At 37.3% G+C, this 20496-nt stretch overlaps 1 protein-coding gene across 3 annotated transcripts in view; it reads left to right on the top strand.

The window, feature by feature from the left end:
* The window catches only part of CTNNA3 (catenin alpha 3), a 2003993-nt gene extending 1990292 nt beyond the window's left edge, over window positions 1–13701 (top strand). For all 3 annotated transcript variants that reach the window (XM_066349268.1, XM_066349266.1, XM_066349267.1), the window contains exon 18: window positions 9774–13701. In XM_066349268.1, coding sequence (XP_066205365.1) covers window positions 9774–10061 — 288 coding nt within the window. In that variant the 3' untranslated portion in view covers window positions 10062–13701. The remainder of the gene's footprint in view (window positions 1–9773) is intronic.
* The last annotated feature ends 6795 nt before the right edge of the window (window positions 13702–20496 follow it).

Raw genomic sequence — 20496 nt, 5'->3', positions numbered from 1 at the left:
GAGAGGAAGGAGATGAGGAGGGGTGAAGAAGCAGATAGGTGCTTCTCCTGTGTGCCCTGGCTGGGAATCGAACCCAGGACTCCTGCACGCCAGGCCAACGCTCTACCACTGAGCCAACCGGCCAAGGCTCTTCTTGAATTTTTTGATGTTAGTTTTGTGACCCATCATATAGTCTACCCTTGAGAATATTCCATGCACACTGGAAAAAAATGTATAAACTAATGTTCTAGGATAAAATGTCCTGTAGATATTTATTATATCCATTTGGTCTCATGAATTGTTTAAGGCCAATATTTCTTTATTAATTTTCTGTTTGAATGATCTATCTAAAGCTGTTAATAATGTGTTGAAATATCCAAGTATGATAGTATTTTATCTGTTACTATTTTTAAATCAGCTAGTCAATGTCTAATATATTTTGGTGCTCCCAGATTCAGTGCACATATATGAACAAGTGTTATATCTTCTTCATATAATATCTCCTTTATTATAATGAAGTGTCCATCTTTATCTTTTGATACTTTTGTTGTATTAAAGTCAACATTGACAGATATAAATATGGCTACACTTGCTTTTCTTTTGTATTATTTGTTTGGAGAATCATTTTCTAGTCTTTTACTTTGAGTCTACTTTTGTCCTCACAGCTTAGATGAGTCTTTTGAAGACAGCATATAATTGGATTTTGCCTCTTGATCCAATCTGCTACACTGTGCCTCTTTATTGGTAATTTCAGTCTATTTACATTTAGGGTAATAATTGTCACTTGAGAATTTCCTATAGCTATTTTATAGTTTGTTTTCTGGTAGCTCTGTGTCTCATTTGGTTCTTCTTTTTTATGTTTCTGTTAGTTGTTTTTCTTTGGTCGTATTCCACACTTCTTTCCTCTGTCTTCTTTTTTTAAGCTATGTGTTTCAGTTGTAACTTTTTATGGGTGGCTACTGTTAAATTATTTATTTTATTTTATTTTCTTAGCAAGAGAGAGACAGACAGACAAGAAGGAAGAGAGATAAGAAGCATCAACTCATATTTGTGTCACCTTCGATATTTATTGATAGCTTTCTCATATGTGTCTTGGCTGGGGGGACTCATGTGACTTTGGACTCAAGCCAGCAACCTTGGTATTCAAGCTAGTAACCTTTTGGCTAAAGCCAGTGACCATGGGTTCATATTTCTAATCTCATGCTCAAGCCAGCAACCCCACATTCAAGCTAGTGAGCCCATGCTCAAGCTGGCAACTTTGGGCTTTCAAACCTGGGTCCTCAGCATCTCAGGCTGATGCTCTATCCACTGCACCACCACCTGATTAGGCACCATTAGGTTATTAAGAGAAGAGTTTTTATATGCACAAGAGTCCTTTGTCTTATGAGTGCTTCTGTACTCCATCCTCCTTTGCTAATGTAGATCTTTATTAATTTCCCTCTTATGTTATTGTTGTCACAAATTATCATTTTTATTATTATTATGATCTTTTGGAGCCTTTACTTGTAGTATTGACTTGTTTTGTTTTTTGTATCATATTGAATAATCCCCTTGAGTATTTCCTGCAGAGGGAGTTTTCTGGTGAGAAATTCCCTCAGCTTCTGTGTGTCTGCTATAGTTTTTATTTCTTCTTCATATTTAAATGGTAACTTTGATGGATATAATATTCTTGGATGATAGTTTCTTTCTTTTAGTATTTTGATTGTTTGGGTCTATTTTCTTATGACTTTTACAGTTTCTGTTAGAAGTCTGATAATAACTTAATGAGCCTTCCTTTATATGTTATATTCTTCTTTTCCATAGCTGCCTTGAGGATTTTTCATTATCATTGATTTTTAAAAATTTTATTACAATGTGCCATGGAGAAAGTCTGTTTGGGTTGAGATAACTCGGTATTCTGTTTGCCTGTTTGATTTGAGACTCTAACTCTTTCGATAGAGTTGGGAAGTTCTCAATTATTTGTTTAAATAGGCTCTCCATTCTCTTTTTCCTGTCATCTTTTTTGATATACCCATTATTCTTATATTGCACTTTCTGATGGAGTCAGACAATTCTTGTAGAGCTCTCTCATGAGTTTCTCTTCTTCTCTCAGTAGCATCTCTAGCTGCCTGTCTTTAATATCACTGATTCTCTATCTGACCAGTTCTAATAGCTAAACTGTCTACCTCAGTTTTCATCTCATGTATTGAGTTCTTCATCTCTGTTTTTGAAGTTTCAATCTCCTTGGTGAAGTACTCATTTTATTAATTTGTTTTTTGAGCTCATTATATTGCCTATCAGTGTTTTCTTGCATCTCAATTTTGAATTCTCTGTCATTTAACTTTAAGGTTTCTATGTGATTGAGCTTGCTTTCAGGGAATTTTTAATTTTCTTTCTGAATTAGCCATGGTATTCAATTTTCTCTTCTTTGGTGGCATTTGAAAGTGGTATTATTAAGAACTCTAACAAAACACAACCAAAAAAATGAAAAAGTAAAAGTGAATAATATAATGAAAAATATAAAAAAATAATGACAAGTATAAAAGAAAAAACACAGAAAACAAAAAGCAAAAAAACACAAACAAATAAGCAATACACCCACAAAAATAAAACATAAAATTAAATCAAATAAAATTCAAAGAAAGAAAATCACTTAAAAATTTGTTTTCCAGTTTTGAGAGGTTTTTCTGTTTTCTGCCAGTAGGTGTTGCTCTGTTACAAGTTTTAGCTCTGTAAAATTCCTGGTCTGGTCTCCATTGAGATGTTTCTTTGCAATAATGAAGTCGGGGCTGCAGTTGCATTGGTGGTTGGGGTGTATTGTGAGGGCTTTATGGTTTTAGTAATGGTGATATCAGGCCTCCAAGTGCTCCTCCCTACATCTCAACAGACCAGGGGACCAGAACCAGAGTACCTCTGTTTTTCTGGGGAGAGAGTGGCTCAGGAGAGTTAGCTGTGGTGTCTGTCTTTGCCACTCTCTGTGCACTGTGACATGAGGGAGATGAGATCTGGGAGGCTGGAAAGGGGCTTACTTTAGTTTTCTCTGTCTCTGTGCAGTGTGCGGGCTGTGGGCAGACCATGGGAACACTGGCCATGACCTCTCATTATGCCGCCAGTTTGGTTTAGTATCATCTCTGCCCCTCAATCTCCCTACTTCTCCTAGCAGAAGGAGGCCCAGTCCTTCTTCATAAAGGCTTCCCTCTCCATATCCCCAGCAGACAAAACCCAGATAGCCCAAACTTCCTTTTTCTCCATAGCCCTGGCAGAAAAACACCCAGTCACTCTCAGCTTCACCCCTCTCTAGAGCCCTAGTGCAGTGCTGGTGGCCCAGGCCAGGCAGGTTCACATTGGATTCAGGGAGATGGTAGAGAAACTGTGGATCTGGAAAGGGTTGGGGCTATTTAGTTTAATAAAGTCTCACAACAGCGGACAAGCACACAGGCTGGGGAAAATCTCTTCTGCGGCTCACAAACAGCAAGAATGACCTCTCACAGTGGTGGGGAGGCAATCCGCACATTCGCAATCCCCCATCTCTCTCAAGCGCAAGCACCCATTGCCTTATATAGGCCATATAAATGGGGTACTGCTATGCACTCATACACCAATAAGGCAAAGCGCTTATAGCCTGTACAAGCAAGCAAGGCTAACACAACTATCCCACAGCCGGCAGACAAAACCCAGACAGTCTGAGCTTCCCTTCTCACTGTAGCCCTGGCAGAAAAAACAAAAATACCCAGTCACTCCAGGCTTGCCTACTCTCCAGAGCCCTAGTGGAAAAATCCTGAACATTTCAGGCCTCCCTTCTCTCCCAAGCTGACCACCAGTGCATCTTATCTTCACTCCCCCTTCTCAAGCCTTCCCACCTTTAGTCCATTTGGTTCACAAATCTTTCAGGTGCTCCTGTGAGCCTAGCTAGAGTTGCTTTGCTGCATTGTTCAATTTGCTGCAATTTCAGAGGGAAAAATCAGGGTTATCTCTCATCTCATCATTACTCTCCATATTTGCCTTTTGAGTACAGCATTTATGCAACTTTAAGTTCAGCTAAATATTGAGGTTACAAGAATATTATTGGATACATTTGTATCAGTTTTTACCCAGAAGGACAGGAAATATGGCCTTTTGTCTCCACATGAGTCCCAGTAGCAATAGCTGGCATGGCAGTTCACACAGAGATTGGGCAACTATGCTTTCCCTAGATGACAGCCAGGTACAAGAAGATTGAGATTCACATTAATGAAAGTGATGTTCACTTATGCTTATCATTGTCATGCAAACATTTATATGATGAAAGTCTTTTGTCCAGAATATGGGATGTTGAGTAATATAGTACAAGTATAAGACATTCTGCTGTTCTGATGTAATTCAGATGAGAAACCTAGAAAATACAAAAGAAAAAACTAGCATATCTTTTTTTTTTAAATATTTCTTTTGGTTATTAATAATTACAAAAGGATTTTGATGAGTTTTTCATCAGACACTCTAACTCAGGGGTCAGGAACATTTCTAGCTGAGAGAGCCATGAATGCCACATATTTTAAAATGTAATTCCATGAGAGCCATACAACGACCTGTGTACGTTACGCATTATCCAATAAAAATTTGGTGTTGTCCCTGAGGACAGCTGTGATTGGCTCCAGTCACCCACAACCATGAACATGAGCGGTAGGAAATAAATGGATTGTGATACATGAGAATGTTTTATTTAACGTTATTTTTTTAATTAGAGATTTGTCTGTGAGCCAGAAACAGCCATCAAAAGAGCCACATCAAGCTCGCAAGCCATAGGTTCCCAACTCCTGCTCTAACTTGACATAGTTGTAGAAGCTTATATCATAGATATTAAATGTTGTTTGTATAAAAAGATCCAGATGATCTATTTATACTAATAACATATATAAAAAATTGGAATTTGCCTGACCAGGTGGTGGTGCAGTGAATAGAGCGTCAAATTGGAACGCAAAGGACCCAGGTTGGAAAACCCGAGGTTGCCGGCTTGAACGCGGGCTAACCAGCTTTAGTGTAGGGTCGCTGGTTTGATTGTGGAATCATAGACATGACCCCATGGTTGCTGGCTAGAGACCAAGGTTGCTGGTGTGAGCAAGGAGTCACTTGCTCTGCTGCAGCCCCCTGGTCAAGGCACTTATGAGAATGCAATCAATGAACAATTGAGACTAAGGAGCTGCAACAAAGAATTGATGCTTCTCATCTCTCTCCCTTCCTGTCTGTCCCTATCTGTCCCTTTTTTTGTCTCTCTCTCTGTCTCTGTCACAGAAAAAATTGAAATTTTATGAGGAAAAAGAGAGTACCTTTTATAGTTGTTAAACTTATTTTCTGCAGCAAAGGATTGTAGACATATCTCCAAGTAGGACCAAGTCTTGCATCAGAAAACATTTTTAGAACTAGACAGAATTCTACTGTAGCTTAACTGAAATCATAGGGTATATGTCACAGAAGAGACAGTACAATAAAATAAACTATGGTTCCTGATGAATGATAATTTTGAGTAGAAATCTATTTTGATGATTATAATTTGGATTGTTTGCAAATACATCTTGCAGTTAGCATAAGAGCTAACTTACTGAACATAATCCCTTTATATTCATTTATAGCATCAAAACGGAGAAACAAAAATTCAGAGACAGAACTTCCTAATTTATATCCAAACAGACAATATTGAGAAACTTATTGTGTCATTAACAGACCAAGAGACTCAGTTATTTTGAAACCACACCAATGTTGTAACAATAGCACAAGTCACCAACATTAGAAGGGTACTTATCTTCCTATTTACAGATGTCTTATTTATCAAGGATACAGTCATTTAAATTAGGTCAAAATCCTCTTTAAAAAGATATCTAAAACCTTGTTCCCCTTTATGGACCAGAGAGGAGGAGACATAGCAAGCTACTTACATGTACGTACATGCATATTTACATACTAACCTTATGAGGTTTGAAAACCTTAGAAGCCATTCTTGTTTTCATTTGAAACCTTGATTGAGAACACTTCATCTTGATCAGAAAAGAGTGTCACCAGATATTAGGGAAAATGGCTTCTTCTATGTAAACATTTCAAATTACATTTGCCTAGCAGAATTTTCAGTTTATGAATGGGATTTATAATGGCTAAAAAATCTGGGGGGACCTGAGTTTTATAGTCTGATTACTTTACTAGGCCTTTAGAGTAAATTAGCATTCTTGTCGTGCACAAGTATTTATGTGAAATTCAGAAAACTTTGTTCAATAAGTTGACCACAGAGACCCTAATGTGATGCATTACCCTATTCAAATTTGCCTTTGATTTCACAGAAATAATTCGATTGAACTCTTCCCTTGAAGGTTTTTCCATGAAAGTAAACCTGGATAAAAGGACATTTATAAAACTTTCCAAATGTAAAATTATGCAGTTATTTTCTGTGACTAGGTCTGAGCCACAGCTTGGGCCTCCAGCAAACTCCCCTACCATTTGTTAGGCTTGTCTGTGCCCATTGCTTCTGTGGCCCTTGATTTGGCTAATAGCAGAGAGTCATACAACTTTGCACCCATAGCTCTTAGACCTGAAGATCCAAACGGAATGTCTTACAAGCTTTCCTCGTGAAATAACAGTATTCTTATAACAATTATCTTAATTTCTCTGCAAAAATTAGTCCTTGGCCCTGGCCGGTTGGCTCAGCGGTAGAGCATCGGCCTGGCGTGCGGGGGACCCGGGTTCGATTCCTGGCCAGGGCACATAGGAGAAGCGCCCATTTGCTTCTCCACCCCCCCTCCTTCCTCTCTGTCTCTCTCTTCCCTTCCCGCAGCCAAGGCTCCATTGGAGCAAAGATGGCCCGGGCGCTGGGGATGGCTCCTTGGCCTCTGCCCCAGGCGCTAGAGTGGCTCTGGTCGCGGCAGAGCGATGCCCCAGAGGGGCAGAGCATTGCCCCCTGGTGGGCAGAGCTTCGCCCCTGGTGGGCGTGCCGGGTGGATCCCAGTCGGGCGCAAGTGGGAATCTGACTGTTTCTCCCCATTTCCAGCTTCAGAAAAAAAAAAAAAAATTAGTCCTCATGATTTTCTAGGGGGATAATGTGTTCAGCAGGTTTTGTGAGTCACCCAGAGAAGTTTTACTATGGCCATTAAAGATTTTAAAATAAAAGAATGTGTGATATTAAACACATGATTCAGATGATGTATTGTAGAATTGTGCACCTGAAACCTGTATAATTTTATTAACTAATATCACCCCCAAAATTCAATTATTTTAAAAATGTAAACAAGTAGTTGGGCTGATCATAAATTAATAAATAAAGTAAAATAAAACAAAACAAAATAATTTGTCTGAGTCCAGCAGAAAAGATCACAATGGTGTTGACAGGGCTTTGTTGATTAGGTGAAGAAAGAAGACCGGCCAGTTCCCACATACTAAGTCATAGATTGTGCTTAAGCATCCTCTAGGTTACCAGTGTATATATACCACTGGTATGGAAAAATCAAAAGGAAACTAAATAAATGCTAAATAAATACAATCTATACATGACAAAGTTAAAGAGTTAAAAGTAGAAATAGAGAATGTAAGTTTTAGAGTAGAAAAGCCAAAGCCACTGGTGAAATCCTGAATGACAGCATGCCCCTAGAACCTTCTTCTGTGGAAGACTTTATAGTAACACCGAGCCCTCAGGATAAACCAAATATTTCCATGTCTGAGAGAGAAATTTACCAAGTATCCTCAATACTAGTCATGACAATTCACCATTAAAGTACAGATTTTAAACCTCAATCTGGCCATAAATTAATGTTAATAACAGTTAATAACTATTCAGAATCTAGTTTCTTTTGCACTGTGAACAGATTGAGAAGATCTAAGTGTCCTCTAAAATACATATGAGTCCTTTATGAAATTCTGTGTAATGCTTACAAAACAGTTGTCATTCCTTCCACATGTACGGATTTTACATTTTTGGCTTCTACAAATAAAAAGACTTAAAAATGTGTAGTTGTCAAGTAGTATTACCTTTCAAGTTACATATTTTTGTTGTTACCCTCTCAAGAATTTCAGGCTCGGCATATAATGGACCCAATTAATTTTTTTTTCCCTTGGAAGCAGCCAGCGAGATCACTGCCCCAGGCATATGACCACAGCTTACTATTTTCCTTCACTCATTTATTCTGTGTGTGAGATGAGACTCTGAAACTGCATAGGTGGAGTGCTCAGGCCAGGAAGTTGCTGATGGATTTGAGTAATTACAGACTTGGTTTTTGAGTCTTAACCCTGACAGCACACATCACAGAGAGGTGACAGTGAAGGCATATCTTCCCGTTTGAGTTGGTTGTGGATGACAATACGTCAAAATAAAATCTAGAAGAAGCATTAGTTGTATAAAAATGAACCAATGTGGCCTAGCTATAAGGTATTTTGCAAGATTCCTAGACTACCACCCCATTTTCCCCTGAGATTATTTTGTAAACAACCCAGACAGTGTAGCAATTAAACACAGACTCATGTGGAAAAAGGTTTAAGTAATATCATTAATGCATCATAATTAAGCAACTTTGTCAGCCTTCACAAGAAGGCTGACATATATTTAATAATAATCAACTATTTAGTAGTTATGCTACTAAGGTCTTTACACATATTGTTTAAATCAGGGTAGTCAACCTTTTTATACCTACCGCCCACTTTTGTATCTCTGTTAGTAGTAAAATTTTCTAACCGCCCACCAGTTCCACAGTAATGGTGATTTATAAGGTAGGGAAATAACTCTGCTTTATAAAATTTATAAAGCAGAGTTACAGCAAGTTAAAGCATATAATAATAATTATTTACCAAGTACTTTATGACAGATTTTCGCTAAGTTTGGCAGAATAAATCTTTATAAAACAACTTACTATAGGTAAATCTATCTTTTTATTTATACTTTGGTTGCTCTGCTACTGCCCACCATGAAAGCTGGAACGCCCACTAATGGGTGGTAGGGACCAGGTTTACTACCACTGGTTTAAATTAAAAAGCATTTTTCCAATTTAATATCTGGGGAAGTCAGGAATGCAATAGTTAAATGATTTGCCGGTTACCAATAGTGGGTTTGGATATTAAGCCCAATTTTGACTGAAAAACCTTGGCTTTTCCTACTTTAACACATTGTCTGATCCATTGAAAAGTTCTGTGCTTAAAAGTGACTTTTTTAGATGAAATTATTTGGGAAATATTAAGGAAAGTAAGTGGTGTACATACATTTGTATGTGTGTATGATACTTATCTTAAAGTATAAGGTCTCCAAAGGGAAGAATTTTCAGTTTTTATTCTTGTAAAGTTACTTATATGCAGTATAGCTTTTATTGTGGATACTCATCTGTTGTAGAAAGGGCTCAGTGTCTCCACTGCAAATGGGGAGATCCACTACAGAGAAAGCACTGACCATCTGCACCTTGCAATATTATGTGAAATTTATGGAGTTAATTCCACTGAAAAGCAAGAGAAAGAAATTAATTTAACATATTATTTTAAAGATAATATATGGATCTATTTGTGCAGAAGACAGATAAATACTCCAAGATAGATGGACAGATTTATGTAGATTATTATACATAGATATATATAATCTAAAAATGGGAATTAACCAGGAGCTCTTAATGCTGTGACCTAAGACTGATGTTTTCCATGGGGTGTAATAGATACTCAGTAGTGCTATGTTTCCCTGAGGAGAAAACATTTTTTAAAAATGGGAATTAACTTATTTATTTCTGGTATTAAAAACAAAGTGACACATTTCAGTTTCAATAACATTAAAACTCTTTAAATTCCTGATTGCACACGTGAATAATATTTTTTGTTCTCTCCTACAGTTGGACAGTGTCACCTCCCTAATCCAAGCAGCCAAAAATTTAATGAATGCTGTAGTGCAAACAGTGAAAATGTCTTACATTGCCTCAACCAAGATCATCCGAATTCAGAGTCCTGCTGGGCCCCGGCACCCAGTTGTGATGTGGAGAATGAAGGCTCCTGCAAAAAAACCCTTGATTAAAAGAGAGAAGCCAGAAGAAACTTGTGCAGCGATTAGACGAGGTTCAGCAAAGAAAAAAATCCACCCAGTGCAGGTCATGAGTGAATTTAGAGGAAGACATGTCTACTGAAACCACTATTTTACTATAGTGTCTAGATTACAAAGTCCTGGCTAAACACATTGCTTTAATTTTACACTTGATTCATGCATAAGTTCACTTGCTTTTAGAGTTTAACCCTCAAGTAATGGAAAACATTGGAGGCTGAACCAACACATGCAAAACATATTTGGGATCAGGTTATTGTCATCTCTGTATGCCTAGTAAGTAATCAACATATGCTTGATGAATAAATGAAAACTTCAAGTGCCATTCAGCCTTTACCGTCACAGAGAATATCTTATATTTATTAGCAAATGAACAGAGGTGATTCAAGTGAGTCTTATTTATTGGCAATAGCTTGATTACATTCACCCTTTTACTTTTAAATTTACAATTTTGACATGAGCTCTTGATTTGGTTTTCAATGAAAATGAAAGGCCTTATAAAATATTTTCCTACTAAATATTTCTTGACCTGCCCTGACCTAAGATGTGTGGTTCCTGCATTAGGGGGGGAAATCAATCTCTACATGTCTGTATCTATTATTAACTGATTAGGCTAATATCCATCAGAAACTAACCAAGCTTGAGGGGTGAAGCTCCAGCCGAGATATTTTAAGATTAGCCTTGATTATTAATGAAACAATTTATTAACATTATAAAGATTACAATGAGTTTTGATGCCATAAATGTGCCTTTTAGATTCCCATTGTGTTTAGCAGTTTTGCACCTTGAGAGTTGGGTATAAATGGATCCATCAGAATTCATATATGGAGAGAGTTATTATCCACTTGGAGAAATGGAATATCCCCAAGTCAATTATGCCAACATAGTGTAAGTAGTTCCTCATGACTCTAAAAATTCATTTGTATCAGTTTGCTGTTGTGATTAACAGGAAAAAACCAGTTTGAAAAAAAAAAACTTTGGCACTGAATAAAATATAACTGTGTAAATTGTATCATTGAATTATAAAGTAGAGTTAATAGCAATGAAGCTGGAGGGATTTTTAATAACATCCTTTTAAATAAAAGTCATTGAGGTCATCTTTTAACTGTGCTCACTATGCACAGTCCTAATCACTGTGCTCGGCCCTAGTTGAGTTGGTAATGAACTTCATAATAGCCTCAGAGACTTGAGAATTGCTTCTCTCTCTCTCTCTCTTCCTTTCTCTCTCCTTCTCTCTCTCTCTCTCTCTCTCTCTCTCTCTCTCTCTCTCTCTTCCTTTCTCTCTCCTTCTCTCTCTCTCTCTTCCTGTCACTATCAAGCTCTCTCACTCTTTGGAGCAGAAGTTAAATTTCAGTTTCACTTTTTCTCATGCATAGAGGTCCCATTCAGAGAATTTAAAACATGCATTCCCTATTCTACATTATTAAAATAATATTGTAATTGTAACTGAACTTTGTACAGCATTGCCATTAATGAGTTATTTCAACAACCACATCTTCTTAGTTTGATAAAGTAAAATTCAAACATGCAGCACCAATTGATATTAAGAGGAGTAGTCTGAGTAAAAGAATGTGTGAAACATAAAAATGCTTAAAAGTTGAGAGCATGATATGTCTGGTATCTTGAGCAGAATGGTGTAGGGAAAGCATTGATTTAATAGGTTATTATTAATTATGGGACATGTTAACTTTCCTTTTTCTTAATAACTTTTTTATTTTTCTAAAAATTGGGGTGCCTGGACTCAGCATGTAAACTTCCTAGGAAGTTAAAGCAATAAGCTCCTCCCTGACTTGAACCATAGCCTGGCCCACAGTAATTATTCTGAACAGAGTTCCCTCCTTAAAAGAAAAGGCAGTGAAAAAAGGAATTAAGAAATTTAGATAATTCTATATTCTAGAACTATCTAGATAAACAAGGCAAAATAGGGAGTTTCTTTTGTTGAAATGCCACCATCATTTTCTGCTCTAAAACTAGACATTATAAGAGTGAAATGTATGACATCCTTTTCTCAGGGAGAAATACAAATTTATAATTTAGTGGAGAAAATAAAATTTTAAGATATGACCATACTATTAGATACATATCTTAGTTCCTAAAGTCACATGCTCAAGAGTCAAGTCCCATTTAGAAAATCTAATGTGCATTTGATCCTGCATCAGTTTTTCACCATTGGATGCCAAAAGAATAGAAATAACTTGAAATAATTCAATTACTGATAATCTCTGTATCTTTATAAAAAAAATAATCTGAAGCCATGGCCAGCCAGCTCAGTGGTGGAGCATCAGCCCATCTTGTGGAGGTCCCAGGTTCGATTCCCAGTTGGGCGCACAGGAGAAGAGACCATCTGCTTCTCCCTCCCCCCCCGTCTCTCTCTCTTTCTCTCTTTCTCTTTCTCTCTCTATCTCTTCCTCTCTCACAGCCATGGCTCTAGTGATTCAAGCCAATTGGTCCCAGGTGCTGAGGATGGCTCCATGGCCTTGCCTCTGGCACTGGAATGGCTTGGTTGCTGAGCAATGGAGCAGTGGCCCCAGATGAGCAGATCATCACCCCTAGGGGGCTTGCCAGGTGGATCTGGTTGGGGTGCATGTGGGAGACTGTCTGTCTGCCTCCCTGCCTCTCACTTAATTTTTTAAAATCTACATAAAATGAGATATGAACAAGGCCTCCTCTTCACACTAAGTAGACTTCCAGCTTAGCTCAAAGTAAACAACTTACAATGAAGGAAAACTTAATTGAAAAAATTAAATTGGAAAATATCCCAGCAGTGAAGTCTGCTGTAGTAATCAAAGGTGTAGTAAGAACAGGATGTACAGAGCTGAGGAAGGCATGTGTCCACCTAAGTGAATTTAGACAGTGAGCACCATTTCATAATTAAGTCTAATTCAAATCTGCTAATAATACAAGTGTTTATGCACAAGAAAAATTAGCAACAAAAATATTAACAAATCTTTGCATTATAAAGCATGGTTAAATGAATCTAATCAGTAAATATGAATGTATTATAGTTATATTTCAGCACTTCTTCTGTAGGGGAATGGCCACGACACCTCAGTGGTCTATCTCTACACATTTTCAAATCACATCACAGACATTGGTGCTTCTTCTGATAATACATTTGCTTTATCCTCTGATCCAAACTCACCTTTTTCTTTTAGTGAAATTAATTTATGGAGGAAACAAAAAATTCTTTAGAGAGAGAACAGAGTTTAGACTACTTACAAGGTCAGTTTCATCCTGGTTAGCCACCAGCATCACTGTCAAACATTACACTGAAATGAGAATAATGTTAGAAAATTTCCATGAAATTATAATCCACTATAGGTTCTTCTGTCAATAATTAGAAAAATTGTAAGGTTTTCATCAAACAGGAAAGGTGAGACATATAAATTTCTCCCCTTTGCTTATAAGTCAAAATTATTGGATTAAAATTTTTCTTTCTAATAGAGTTTCTGGGTGATAACTCAATGAATAGGTCAGGGGAAAAAATCAAACAATAAATGCCTACAGTAATTTGTTAACTTATCCTCTGTTTATGACATGAGTGAAAACTATAAATGTATTAGAAAATATAATATTCTTAAATGTTCCCTCTGGCTTTTGAAATTTTCTCAGTTTAGTAGTATTAATATAATTATATGTCTCTCAAAAAAATCCCTTCTGTTTAAGAGGTAAGGACCACCATACCTACGCAGAAAGACCCATTCTTGCACACTTAATAGCTTCAAAGGAAGTCATTTTTGCCCTGGCCGGTTGGCTCAGCGGTAGAGCGTCGGCCTAGCGTGCGGAGGGCCCGGGTTCGATTCCCGGCCAGGGCACACAGGAGAAGCGCCCATTTGCTTCTCCACCCCTCCGCCGCGCTTTCCTCTCTGTCTCTCTCTTCCCCTCCCGCAGCCAAGGCTCCATTGGAGCAAAGATGGCCCGGGCGCTGGGGATGGCTCCTTGGCCTCTGCCTCAGGCGCTAGAGTGGCTCTGGTCGCAATATGGCGACGCCCAGGATGGGCAGAGCATCGCCCCCTGGTGGGCAGAGCATCGCCCCTGGTGGGCGTGCCGGGTGGATCCCGGTCGGGCGCATGCAGGAGTCTGTCTGACTGTCTCTCCCCGTTTCCAGCTTCAGAAATGAAAAAAAAAACAAACAAACAAACAAAAAAAAAAAGGAAGTCATTTTTCAAGTCAGATAAAAGCAAGATAGTGGCTACACAGTTACGTGATCAATTTGGGCCTGAAACCTATGAATTAGTGCTCTTCAAATTCAGTAGAGTGGTTGCAAAGACTAATGTCTGTAAACAGAGAAAATATTTTCATTGGCATCTACACCTTCACTTTCAGAGTGGTCGTTCATCCCACCCAACCCTGGGTTAGGTCTCCTCCAATTAACTGCTGATACTTTTCCACTGAATGATCCAGTCAGGACACTCATCCCAGTCAATTTCCTCCAATTTATGTTCTTGACTCTTTATCCATGCACCAAAAGTATCTCTCATCACCTCAGGTGTCTCTTCCATCTACAAATTGATAAATATATTCTATAGTGCCCTAATTCCCAGGAGAATTATTCCTTCTTGTTGTTGGTTTTTTCTCCTATTACAGAAAACATTCTTAATCCTTTTGGTGTCAAATGCACAGTTCCCTGCTAGGGATTGTGGTTCCCATGAATACAAATTTCTGTATAGACTTGGAAGAATAAGTGGGATGAGATCAAAGACTTTTCCTTGTGATATGTATCATTCTCTGGTGAACTCATTGCGGAGTTGTCAGCTGGTCTCAGTATAGTTTTGAGTAATTCTTTAGATCAGCAAAGCAGGTATCAGAATATCAATTGAATGAAATTCATACTTTCTTTTATCAGCTTCTCTTTTGCCAACCAACTTGCCTATTGCATATATAGGAATCAAATAGTTGGGGTTTTTTTTTGGTTAAGAAAAATATTTCTGTTTGACTTGATCAGAAAATTTAACGGCATCCAGTTAAAAGACTGTAACCTGCATATTATTTTAACAATTCTTTTAAAGTAAACTAAGAAAACTTTTGCAAAATTGAGAAATTTATATTCATATATTATTTTTTTAATATATCACATACCAAGAATCAAATAAAAATCCTATAGCATTTTTTTGTCATACTTCTCTGTCCATACCATTATGGTATCTTTAATATTAGTGTTTTACATGTCACTATCAAATAAGCAAGCCAGGCATAAAGACAGAAGCATCTATACACAAAGGAGTTTAAAATTTTGGTTTGGTCCTTTGGGTATATCAGAAAAGACAATATAGATGTTATTTTACACAAGGCATTTGCAACTAAAGATGTCCTTATTAAGATTGTAACATTACCTTAGACATCTAAATGAGCCAAAGTGATAATAGTTTGCAGCATTAATCATTTTACATGTGAATATATTTTTCTTCTACCTAGCAGGATAGATAAGAACTATCACTGAACACTTTAAATAAAAATCATTAATACTAATCGAGAACACCAACCTCACCAGAAACCTGTGCATAGTCAATGGATGGTTTGTAGGGTTGTCCTTTATGTAGATTCTTGGATGAGATGTTTCAAGGCTTCAATCTGCTTTGTCATCCAATAGTCTCCATTGGATTATGGGAACAAACACAAAGATTGAATTTCAATAAGAGTTTGACAAGTTGGAGAAAAGCAGTAAATACAGAGCGTTTCTAAAGAAATCTGAATAAGAAAGTGACAGAGGTAAAAGAAAGGTAGTTGCCAAAGCAGATAACTTTTATAGCCAGAGAAAGGAAGAATTTTGGTTCTATGAGAACAAGGCAGCCTCCTCCTGAGGAAGTTTAAGAATGTGATGGGGCCCTTGTCTTTGGTGGTTTATGAAGCATGTTGCAGTCAGGAGGATGAACTATATAACAGTTGAGAATGAGTTAGTGAAATTGTTTGCAAAATGAGAAATGGAAATCCAGGAAGTTTTCTAAGCTGATAATAGGTGAAATATTTCCCAATGTCAGGGATAATCCCACATTCATTTATTTAACAGATATTTGTTGAACAACTGTGATGGTTCAGGCACTGCTATAGGTTTTTAAGATACTCCAGATAACAAAACACACAGTGACCCTTGCCCTTGTGTGCCAACTCTGTGTTAAATGCTCTTACTGCATTAAAGTCTCTCAATAACCCTATGGGGTAAACATTATTAGCTCCATTCCATAAGTAAGGAAACTGAGGCTTAAACAGGATGTGAATCTTGCTCAAAAACTCACTGGCTCAAGTGATTTTGTTGCATTCTAGAGTCTGAACTTTTAGTCAGCACATTATCTATATTTCCTGGAAAAATGAAATAGGATTTTTCATTTGAAAAAGATACAGATTTCAAATACTGGCTGGCTTCCTATGTAATAGAAAAAAATAAAAAATAAAACTTAAAAAATGTATTAATCCATACCTATGTTATTCGAAGCAGATAAAAAGCAGGCACATAAATAATTAGCTGCATTTTTTTTTCCTCTAATAACTAAATGTAGAGTATAAAATATATGATTGAATATTTTATCTATGTGATCTGATGTAAAATGAAACTCTTGCCAAATCACTTTCAGTCCATAAAGGAGAACCATAAAGTGAAAATGCCTGTTTCAACCTATCTTTAACATTGGTGAAAAAAAATTGTTGGTTTCATTTCTTTCCTTTCCACTCCTGTGTGTTGTGTGTTTAAAGTTATGGAACTCAGGGATGTGTTGGCCAAGTTTTATTGAAATACACTGAAGTTTGCTTGTATTCCAAGCTGACTCAAACTATAGCAAATATGTTTCCTTTTTTATGGAGATCACAGATGTATGTGCTGTGTGCCTAACTGCAAGCAATTTAGTCCTTTAAGTTGCCATGATCCTGCTTCCTAGAGCCAACTGAAGGCTAGCTTTTTCTTGCCCACATTGCTGGCTATGCTTCTTTATCTCTGGCTTGCAGGAGTCAAATGACTTCCTGATCTTTCTGACAGTGTACGCACAAACTGGGCTCCTCACACTGGGAATGGGTTTCACTTTTTGAGTGTCTGGCAGTCATGATGCTGCCTGTTACCAGCTATAAGAAAAAGAAGCTCTGAAGAAGGAAATTCTCTTTGAAAAAGGCTCAGGTTTCTAACATCTCAAAAAATTTCTTAAATGTAGGATACACAAAAGCCACTTAAATGGTATTCAGAGTGGTACCCATGTTTTCATTTCCAATGAGAAATTTTCTAGTTATAAAGTTTTCTTTTCTTTGAATGTTCAAGAGGAATGCTTACTTTTAGTTACAGTTATTTGAACTTGAAGGCAAGTAGTATCTCTTCAAAAAAGTTAAAGCCACATCCCAATACTGAAATCAATAGTTCAAAAGCCTGTAGGTGATTTTTTTTCTAGTCCAACAGACATGTATTATGTGATCCCAGTTCAACCATAGACAAGTCATATATATATACAGTTTTGCATTTTTGTGAATGATCTGAACCTCTCTGTGGCATTCACTAAGAGTCTAACTTAGCATTACATGTTTCCTTGACCTGAGTTTGAACTGGAGTGTTTATACATAAAGCAAAGGGGCATTGCTGTGGTGTTAGTTTAAGGTCTCTGTGAAAAAGAACTCTTCTCCTTGCTAAGGCTTTAAAGATAAAATTTATTTTAAAAATACTGTAGAGATAGTGTGTCATTGCTTGCCAAATTATGCCATTATAACTCCGTATTCTTTGTGTTGGCATACAGTATGTCTACGGAGATATAAATAGGAGAATTTCAGCAACTGTCTTGCAGGGTTAAGCTATGCTTGTAACTGGTTTTGAATTTTTTCCTCATGTCATACATTTCCTCCAAAGAAAATTTCATTGGGCCTAACTGACAGAATAATGATTTTCCCCTTATATCTGTGACTAACAAATTTCTGAAGACAGAAGTAGACATATGTTATGCCCAATTTAGTACCTAATAATTGAGACTTTAAACAAAATTTTCTTGGGCAAGTTAAGTTTTTAAGTATGAATTAAAAATTCCAGTGAAAGGTTTTTATATGCCCCTGCTTTCTTTTTTGATTATGTTTTAGTTCCATACTGACTCAGCAAAAATAAAACTAAAAAATCACTTACTTTATTTTTTGTACATTTACAAGCAACAACTTTGACAAAGTGACATTTCTGAAGATAATATGCACATTATAATTTGGGATGAAGGCAAATTTAAACTAAATCTGAGATGAAATAAGAGTAAGCAAATGATAAATAGTCATGCTTAATACAACAATATCTTGAGAACTGAAGTTTAGTGGCAGTTGAAATGTTTCAGACCATCTTTCTTTGTACATCAGATCTTACTGGCAGAAGGCAGAGCGGGGCTGAGTGAAGGCCGTGGACATGCGGGCTAGTACCATAATGGCCAATTCAAAGCAGTTTTATCATTTAGCTACAGATACTCTTTGGGAAAAGCATCCATAGATCTTTCTGGTTCCTATTTATCCTTAAAATCAGTTTCATTAATTAATAGAAATGAATTATTTATCCAGCAGTAGGAAAAAAAAAGCCCTTCAATACTCTGATGATATTGACATAGAAGCCCAAATACTCCTTGAAATTTTGCATGCCTTTTGTGTTGAACTGAATTAATGAGATTGTTTTTTGCCATTGTAACCACAATTCATTTATTTCACACATGTAACACTGGTTTTGCTCTGAAGCTCCATTATTGGAAACAATATTATATTTTAACTCATGTCACTCTCTGGTTCATTAATACTTTGCTTAACTAATAAACCATATATGTCAAAGCAATAAAAATGAAAAGATTGCTTATGTATTTTGTGTCTATTTTTGGTTGTATGTGTCTTGGGTGGGGGGTAAAAAGAGGTTGATGAATTGCTGAGTAGTCTAACCATGTACTTCTAGGTATCCCCTTCATTCCCATCCCCACAATCCTTCAGTTACATATTTTGCAATTCAGGGAGGGCACTTTGAAAACCAACTGCAAGCACAAGTGACCAGGACCACATCTGATAGAATTAAATTCTTAGTTTAAGTGAACATTTATTTGGTCCAATATGGGCATTAAGCTTCTGACTTTGTATTTAAAGAATTGTTCTTTAGCATAAATGTTATGAAAATGGCCAATAATGAGAATTATTCACAATAATGAGATATTAGAAATAATGAGATAGCTGAGGATGTCTGAATACACACCCCTTAGTATGTAATACCATTGGCTTTACCAATGTCCCTGCATCTGAATATTGTTAAGTCCTGAACATTTAACTTTGACTTTCTCACATCTACATTGGTAATAATTCTTTTTTTGGGGGGGATTAGAAACTTTTCTTTTTAAATGGATTTATAAAATTAAATTTAATGTGGTGACATTGATCAATAAAAGTACAGAATTCTTTTTCAGTGTAGGTCACATTAAGATAGTGTCTGAATCCTCCTAAGGCTTATAGACTGTTGTTGTCTATAAGACATCATTTCTTTTTCTAAGGCTTCCACTGCTTCAGAACACTTATTGCTTGCTGACTTTCAGTATGTTTCTGTAATTTCTCAAATGCAGTCTGCAAGTATAGTCTTTATCATTTAATTCCTATGAAACACCATGGTTTTTCTCTTTCCATTCCACCAGACACCTGCCATGATGAAAACGCTAGCATGGGGTGGCCTTTCTGTGTCAGTCTCTCCCAGGAGCCCACATTCACTCTGTCATTCTCTCTCTCCTCTTTGAGCTATTTATAGTGCTAGTCTAGGGGCGGAAGTGGAATGGAAAGCACTCTTGGCAAGAAGTCTGTTCCTGCCTGGAGCCAGAGCTGATGCCCTGACATTTCCTGGGCATCACCATTAAACATTCCACCCAGGAGCAGTAACTCAGGGATGTGACTTCCAGCCACCATATGTCCAAAACTTGGGAGGAAAAAAATGCTGTCCTTAGTTGACAAGTAATTCTGGCTTCCTGTCATGTCTGAATCCTCTGTTTCGAAGAGGAGTAGTGCCCTTGAGATATGGGCCCAGAGAATGGAGTTCTCTTGTTGGCAATGGGGAGTACCAAACCCAAGGGAGATGGCAGGGCATGGGTGTGGGTAAGAAGATTGTACCCAAGTTTATCCTGAATTTTTCTTAGTGCTTGAGGACCGTACAGAGAGCCTAGAGGCATTGGTCTGTTACTCTGAGTGCCAGTGGGAGATGGAAGGCTACTCTTCACTCCTGCCTCCTTTCCTGCCTCTTACCACTTCCTCTATGTCTTAGGAGTGATAGAATGTTAGGTGTGCAGATGAAGTCTATACAGCACCTTTCATAATAGTAGAAAAAATTTTTTTCTCACAGTTAATGGAGCATCACTCTGGCTAAAACCCAAGGGACAAAAATGGGCAGTTTTCTGCCTTGGTGGGTGGGCAGAGAACTAACAGATTTGTTGTGGTTTCTCTTCACTCAACTTTAAAAGAAGCCTCTGTGACAGTGTTGGGGTTCCACAGCGGGGTTCTCGAAGGTCACCATCCTTCCATTAAATGCTCATAACATTCTCCCAGTCACGGGTAAGTTCATTATATGGCAG

This window comes from Saccopteryx leptura, chromosome 9 (assembly GCF_036850995.1).
Source record: "Saccopteryx leptura isolate mSacLep1 chromosome 9, mSacLep1_pri_phased_curated, whole genome shotgun sequence".
Lineage (NCBI taxonomy): Eukaryota > Metazoa > Chordata > Mammalia > Chiroptera > Emballonuridae > Saccopteryx > Saccopteryx leptura.
This window is presented reverse-complemented; position numbering and strand designations above follow the sequence as displayed.